Source organism: Plectrocnemia conspersa, unplaced genomic scaffold (genome assembly GCF_051122295.1).
Source record: "Plectrocnemia conspersa isolate PC_06_02 unplaced genomic scaffold, ASM5112229v1 ptg000011l, whole genome shotgun sequence".
Classification (NCBI taxonomy): domain Eukaryota; kingdom Metazoa; phylum Arthropoda; class Insecta; order Trichoptera; family Polycentropodidae; genus Plectrocnemia; species Plectrocnemia conspersa.
In genome coordinates, this window is record NW_028277175.1 from 3,784,813 (window position 1) to 3,793,004 (window position 8,192).

General features: G+C 24.1%; 1 protein-coding gene across 1 annotated transcript; it reads right to left on the reverse strand.

Moving 5' to 3' along the window:
* Positions 1–8: 8 nt before the first annotated feature.
* Positions 9–5,865, reverse strand: LOC148229145 (uncharacterized). The gene is made up of 3 exons (XM_088198360.1): positions 5,588–5,865; positions 570–758; positions 9–495 (listed from the first exon to the last, which is right to left on the reverse strand). Exons 1-3 carry the CDS (start codon positions 5,730–5,732, stop codon positions 353–355), a joined length of 477 nt encoding a protein of 158 aa, XP_088054486.1. The 5' UTR covers positions 5,733–5,865; the 3' UTR covers positions 9–352.
* Between the last annotated feature and the right edge of the window lie 2,327 nt (positions 5,866–8,192).

Consider the following 8,192-nt stretch of genomic DNA (forward strand, 5'->3'; position numbering starts at 1 on the left):
ACATTATAAAATATATAAATACTGTTTTTATTCAATAATTGATAATTGACAATACATATCATTTCACAAAAAAAAATAAAAAAAATAATCTAAATAGATAAGTGATAGATCTGTGATAGCAACTCGCTGTTTTTTTTTTCTTGTTACATCAAAACCAATCAAACTGAGTTTTTTCTTCGCGTCATTAATATAATTTACTTCTTAAATAATTACTGTTAAATTTGTTTATAAAGCTGTGTTTCAATCACTGTTTTTTTTTCATATATACAATCGCTAGAACTCGACGACTCTTAAGATGTGAATGGAATCAATCAATAATCTAGCCTATTTTTTAAAAAATAATTTATTTAAATTAGGCTTTTGGCTTTTCAGCTGGTTTTTCTGTTTCTGTCGCTGGTGGAGCCGTTGGGATCTCAGGATATTCCAACTTAGCTCCATCTTCGCAAGTGAAGATTGGGCAACATCCTGGGAATGGAGCGGTTTTGTTGGTACTCTCTGAAAATTAGAAAAAAAAATATTTTAAATAATGTCAATTTGAAAGTCATTATATATAATGGTTTTTTTAGTACCTGTGTCAAGTTTGCACTTTGGATTGGCAAGTGGGAGTGGTCCGCAGTCTTCAACCAATTCCAAAAGTCTTGGTGGTTGATCTTCTGATACCACACAAGTGGAACGTCCGCAGAACGGAGCCAATTCCCAAGTACGGCCAGGTTCTACGGTGGCGCATCTGGTGGAAGCGAAACACATTCCGGGGAAATCTGAAAGTGGATATATAAAAAATAAATATAGGTAGGTAGGTATACATTTATAAAGTCGCAAGTCCATAAATATACTCGTATGTATGAAAAGTGAAACCTCGTGTTTAAATGATGCAACTTTTCCTTTCACCGCCATTTATGTAATGGTGATTTATTTATTAAGGACAGTCGTTTTCATATTTTAAAACGTAACCCATAAGATTGTATTAAATAAAAATATTTAATGATTAAAAAAGAATAAAGTAATTTTAATTACTTTTATATAATATTATTTTTACATTAAAATAATTAATTAATAATGAATAATATTACAATATATATAAAAATCTGAATTTAATATGTATTAAAAAAAACAATCTTGACATTTGGACATGATTTAAATTTATAAATATATATGTAAAATATATATATTTGATTATGTAAATCTTAAAATAAGATGATTAAAATTATAAAATTATGCAAACAACATAAGTTTGTCCGTTAAGTAAATTTAAATATGTTTGCTTAAATTATGATATATGTATAAATTATTCTAAAAAATATTTTTTAATGATTTAGCTTAGATTTACTTGTGTGTCATTAATATCTATGTTTAAAATCTATTAAATTTTTTTTTTAAATCTGAACATGTTTAAAACATTTTTGCAACATTTTTATGTAAATAAAACTAGAGTACGAGCAAATTCGCGATGTGAAATCAAATAGAAATCAAACGTATGCTAATTCACATTCGCTTTCAGAAAAAAATGCACGATCGATTATAAAATATTATCATCATCGATACATTCTATAAGTCGTACTATATTACATAAACTCAAAGAAGAAGTTGCTGTGGTGAAAAAAAACAAGACTTTTGAGCAAATATGCGCGTGTGTGTGCATTTTTTATATGTTTGCGAAACTCATTAGCGAAACGCCTTTCGTGTTGTGTCTATAATTTCCTTGAAGCTCAACCAACGGCACGCGAGCTTAAAATCGCTTAGAAAATTACTAATAAGTTTGTTGTTGTTCTAATGAGTTGAATAAAAAATATAATCACTCTTTGATACTACTATATAATTTATTTATAATAAAAAAATTGTTGATAGTGTTTAAAAAATGTACAACATTAACATTTTCATAAAAATTATATGAGATGAGTTTTATATAAATTTAAATGTACTACATAATATTATGTAGTATTTTAAATATTTTTATCCAAATTGAATGATAAGCTTAAAATTATTGTGTTATAAATTTGATCAATATTGAACATTCTTAAATCCAAATGGATGATATATTTAAGATTTTTTGAGTAATAAATATTGCTTAACTTAAAATATAACTATTATTGACATAAAACAACTTAAATTAAAAATATTTAGTACCTTTAAAAATATATAAGAAAAAAAGGATTTGATTATTTTTTCTTTTAATAACAAAATATGTATTGAATTTCTTTTTGTTACCTAATTTTGTTGTATATTTTTTTCAGTAGAAAAATATCTTTAATTGGGTAGCCTTTGACATGTTTATATTTTTAACTTGATCTCATTTGACTCATTTTAAACTAGCTCAGACTGCACTTTAATATAAATTTGGATGTTATGAAAATATTTTTTATTTAATCTTGAATATTATGCATGTAAAAAGTGGCCGATAAAATTAATTAAAAAAAATTGTTCATGCCTTTTATATTTTATCTTAATCCATAGCTTAGCTTTAAGAGTAAATTTAATTTAATTACAGTTTAATTACAATAAATATATCATTTTTTATTAATATATTTTTGTAACACAGTTTATGATCGCTGACTCACAACTAAATGTTCCCTGTTGTAACGGGCTACCAAACCGGTTAGATCAGTGCCTCTTACTTAAGCCCAATCTAGCCTTAAACAACTGGCTCCATTTAAGCCACATTGTGAGCAAGTTTTCAGTCGGTATGCACAAGCACAAGCAAACAATGCCACAAGGCAAGCAAAATAAGCAAGATCGACTGAAAAAATAGGCCTCTGAAACTCACTTTCAAATAGCCTTCACTTCTATACGATACACTCGTTAAAATTATGTCTATCTATAATATGTATATCAGTATGAGTAGTGATTTCCACAGTTTAGAAAACGGGCGGAAATCGACCTGACGAACCGTTACAAAATGGTTTCCTTTCACGTAGTAAAAATGTATGTATGTAAATGAACATAGAGGTTTTTAAAAGCTGACAAGAAAAAAACGTTTATGGTCTATAATCATATGTCCCACTTCCTGATTTGAAATGCAGTGTTGTTTGTGGTTGACATAATTACTAATTATTATGGTAAGAAACAATTTAAATAAGATGCATTTCTTATCAAGCAATAAAACATAAATGCTGATTTAATTTTTTTTGTTAGAATGGTTATGAAAAAAAATAATCAGTGCATTTATATGCAAAATAGTTTTTTGTGCAACAAAAAACCATTTAAGTAGTTTGATGTAGAAATTATTAAAAGTTTAAATTAAAAACTAAACAAAAAATATTTTTAAATGACTTTCACTAGTATTTTTATTAATTAATAATAGCAGACAACTTCATTTATAATAGCAGACAACTTAAAATATATTTTAAGTTGTCTACTATTATAAATTAAGAATCCATTTCATGTATTTAATATGCATATAAAATTTGAGTGGCGCATTTAAAAGTAGCCTTTACATAATTGTGAATATTATTAGTATTAGTACTTCACAGCAAAAAATTATATATATACTACATAAATATAACTAGCATTATAACTATTTGTAAATTAAATAATCAGGTACTTTAATAAAAAAATTAAAAGTCATATTTAAAAGTAACTTTTTATTAATTTAATTAATCAATATGAAGTATTAAATATTAAAATAAATTTTTGGTGGCGCAATTAAATGTAGCCTTTAAGATAAAAGTATGAATTTAATTATTTGCGCGAGTATTTAATAACAGTAAATAAGTTGAACCAAAAATAATTATTAATCGATTATTTATAATATAGAAAAATTAAAGGGCGTTTCTAAAAGTATCCCTAAATTTTAAAAAATTGTGCAAAGCTGCAAAAAATAATTAATTTCAAACACAATTTAAAATCTACATATCTTAAACGACATTTACATTAATCTTAACATATATTACTATTTATGTGGTGCATTTAAATGTAGCCTTTACATAGATTTGTGTATTTTTTTAGTAATATTTCATTACAAAAAAATGCCCAAATATGACGCAAAATAAATAAAAATCGATTATTTTTAATTAGATAAATAGAAAAAATCAAATGGCGCATTTTAAAGTAGCCCCTAATGTCGATTTTATTTATTATATTATATTATAAAAGTGTTGTGCCCTAAATTGAATTTACGTTACATACCAGTTTAAAATCTAAATATTTAAAACGACAATATATTTTGTATATAGGTTCTCTTTTTGAAAATAAAATATTATTGTGTGTATTTAGGATAACATTAAAATTTAGGCGGCGCATTTAAAAGTAGCCTTTACAGTAGTATACATATTTTTGTAGCAGTATTTCAATAAAAAAAATAAAAAAATGTGCATAAAAAAAACTTGAACCAAAAAATTTAAAATCGATTTTTTATATATTTTTTTTTTTAATTAATTGACTTCACACACGATTTAAAATTTTAAATTTTATTCAAATATGTTAACAATTGTCTGCTTTTGATACTAAATAATATATTTGTTTGTGTAAAAGATACATATAGTTGGCGCATTTAAAAGTAGCCTTTACATTGCAGTGTTTTGTTGCAAATTTGGGTACAGATACATATAAAAATAACTTTTTTTGATGTATTTTAAAGTGGACCTTAATAGAACAAGTTGTCTGTTTTTTATGCTATAGATTCTACAGAATGAAGATTCATATTAAAAAAAAAGGTGGCGCACTTAAAAGTAGCCTTTACATTCGTGTGAATATTTCTGTTAACAAAAATTGTGAATAATATAAAAATACATGCGCCTAAAAATATATAATATTTAAAAAAATCGATTATTTTAATACTACAAACTTAACATTGCATTTTAAAATAGCTTTACAAAAAAATCTTATATAATAAATCGTTTATTGCAGTATCAAATATATTTTAAGAAATAAGCTTTTTTAGAGAAAAAAAAAACATTTTTTATAAGAAAATTAAATCGTATGGCGTATTTTATTACTTTTAGATGAAAATAAACAGTGGCAAAATACTTTTTATATTTTTTAAAAACGTAATATTTTTAGCAATAGTAGCACATTTAAAAGTAGCCTATCCTTTTTTCATATGAAAATCATATTGTATTTAAAAATCGCCTGAATAGTTTTTTTAAATTAATAAAATAATTAGTAGTGGCATAAATAAATTTCACATTACACAGAATATTTTTTTTTTTTAACATAAAAACAAGTATTTTTTAATAAAAATATTTGTTTTTATGTTTTAAAGTAGTTTTATCGATACTTTTTAATATAAAAAAAATTAATTTAATTTATTTATTTTTCTTAGAAAAAATACGTAAATACAATTATAAATATTTTTTTATACATATATTTTTTAATTGACATCATAGAAATTTATACACGTATTTTTAATTAATTGTATATGGTGCATTGAAAAGTAGTCTTAGTTAAAAAAAAATAGCACTACCATTTAATGTATTGCTTCATGTTTAATATTTCTTGAATATCATTCTATATTTAATATTTTGATTAGAAGAACCAAATTTTTTTTTATATTTTATTTATGTAATTTTGAGTTGTGGATCATAATTTTATTTTTTGTAAAATAGAGAGTTCTAATTGATACAATAAAAAAACAAAAATATAAAAATTTCACCTCTGAGAACATCAGCCGGGATGACCCTCTGGTAAGTCTTGATGGTCTTCACCTCTTCTTCAACCTCCTTCTTTTTCTCATCTTCAGCCCTGGCCAAGGCGAAGACGGCGAACAGCATGAACAGGAACGTCGCGAAGAATTTCATTTTGGATTTTTGTTTTTAAAAGGGACGAAACACCGAGTGTTGAATGGATGTGTATGAATGAGTATCGATCGGAATCTAGCGATGTTCCGACCGGTCACCGGATCGAGCCGCGAGTTGTTGTTGACGATATACTGAATTCGAACGACCCATTTATGGGTCTTTTATAGAGAGGCGTTGAGACGGATAGGGGGGATTTGAGAACCACTAGCTCGTGACCGGTGCCCATGTGCGACGGCCCGATTAAATAATAATAATAATAATTGAACGCAAGTTGAGCACCTCTGGCTGTGGCTTTTGTTCTTTCTTCTACTTGTGTTTCGAAGAAACAATAAGCTTTATTGTTGTGAAAAATAATTGTGTACGTTATTAAGATAGTGAAGTACAATAGGAAGGTATAAAAGTAGCTCAGGCTACTTTTAAGTGCGCCTGTATATCTTAAAAAATGACAAGAATTTGGATTGACCTTTATTAATTTGAAAATAAACTAAAAGCGTTAACTCAATACATGATTTAAAATAACTGAAAGTATCATAGCATGATCATTAATTATCAATTGAAAGGTAGTGAGTAAAAATCCACATTATTATTACTATTAATATAACTGTTTTAGTTAATACGAAATAAATATATATAAATTTATATATACTTGGTATGAAACTATTTTTTTTCGAAAAAAAAAATTAATAATATTAAGCTTCCAGTAAGACTTAAATTTAAATTAAAATGCGCTATGTGTTTTTAATTAATTTTTTTTTTCAAATGTTTTAAAATATACATTTATATTCAAAATTCATGAACAATGTAAACTATTTCTGGCGCCACTCATTATTTTACTATTATATTTTTATAATATACTTTTGGGGCTACATTTATATGTACCATACATATTTTTTTTAAAATAATGATATTTTATATTTAAAAAATTTCATTTTAAAATATGTTTCTAACAATTGTTAAAGTTATTTTATGGTAAAAATACTTTTGGAACTATTTTTAAACAAGTGGCACGATTATCTATTTTTTTAAATTAATATTAAAATTCTCTTAAATGTTAAGAAATATCAAAATTTTAAATTCGTAATATATGAAAATTTAAAAATATTTTTTATCGATTGAACTTTAAAAATACTAAACAAATCGCATTAGCTAGACATTACTGTAATTTCTGAAGTGTCTAGAAAAATTGATCACCCGCAATTTATCGCCAGTAATAAACCGCCAGCCAAAATATGCTAAAAATCATTTTAAAGCTATATATTGTTAATGCAATTAATTGACGTTGCGATAAACTACTAGCGATTAATTGCTGGCGGTGAATTGCGGTTGATTAATTTTCTAAATCCCTTGAAAAAACAAAATTATATTTATTATATTGCAAACAAATGATAATAAGTATATGTATAATATAAAAAGCATATATTTATATTTTATTTTAATATTTTTTTTGATTTATTAAATCATGAAATATTTTAAATATTTTATGAAGTATGGATAAAACTTCCTTTATATGACGATTTTTGTAATCAAAAAGTTACTTTTCTTTAAAAAGGCTTATTTTTATTTAAATACTAAGCGTTTTATTTTATTCCTAAATACTTTTTTTAAATGCCTTAAAATATATTTAATATGTTGCATTTATCTTGAATGGCTCTAAAATGAATAGGAATTAGCTCAAATAAAATATTTTTAGGCTACTTTTAAACGCACAATTGAATTATTATATTTTTTTATTTTTAATAAAATTTATTTCTAAGTGCCTAAAAAATTAATTTAATTAGTTTAAAATGATAATTAATATTTATGGTGCTAAACTATTTTATATATTATTTAATTATATCGACAATCTATTATAAATTATCTTACATAAATGTACAAGTATTTTTCATTATAAAATTGGTTTTTATTTGTTTTTATTCCAAAATATTTTCGTTAAAAAATATTTTTTTGCTGTGAACATATTTTAAAGGCGCCATTTAAATTTGTTTTTAAGAAAATAAATAGTTCAATAGTATCAAAAGCAGACAATCACAACATATTTTTTGTTAAAAAAATACTTTTTGTCACTTTAAATATATAGATTTTAAATATGCAAGTAATAAAAATTTTATTCTTAGGCGACTCACATTATTTTTATAATATTGAATAAAATCAATAATATAAGCTTATTTTATATGTGGCATTTAAATTTTATTCATTTACAAATAATTTTTCGTCAAAGTTATATTTATATATATTTAAAAACTATTATTTTATAAAAAATATATATATTTGTGTTAAAGCTACCATTAAATGCTACCACTTAATACTTTTATATTAATAATATTAAAATCAATATTATAGGCTACTTTTAAATGCGCCGTTAAAAATAATCGGTTTTAAAATATTTTTGCTCTAATTTATTTACATAAATTTTTGTACAAAATTTTTTTATTCAAAACTAACTTTAAATGCGCCACGCAT

Bases quoted from the DNA above. Each gene is read 5' to 3' on its own strand.
- LOC148229145 (XM_088198360.1), bottom strand. From the start codon at position 5,732: ATGAAATTCTTCGCGACGTTCCTGTTCATGCTGTTCGCCGTCTTCGCC. The intron at 759-5,587 runs GTGAAATTTTTA...ATCCACTTTCAG, and splicing joins CCCGGCTGATGTTCTCAGAG to ATTTCCCCGGAATGTGTTTC. The intron at 496-569 runs GTACTAAAAAAA...TCTAATTTTCAG, and splicing joins AAAGTGCAAACTTGACACAG to AGAGTACCAACAAAACCGCT.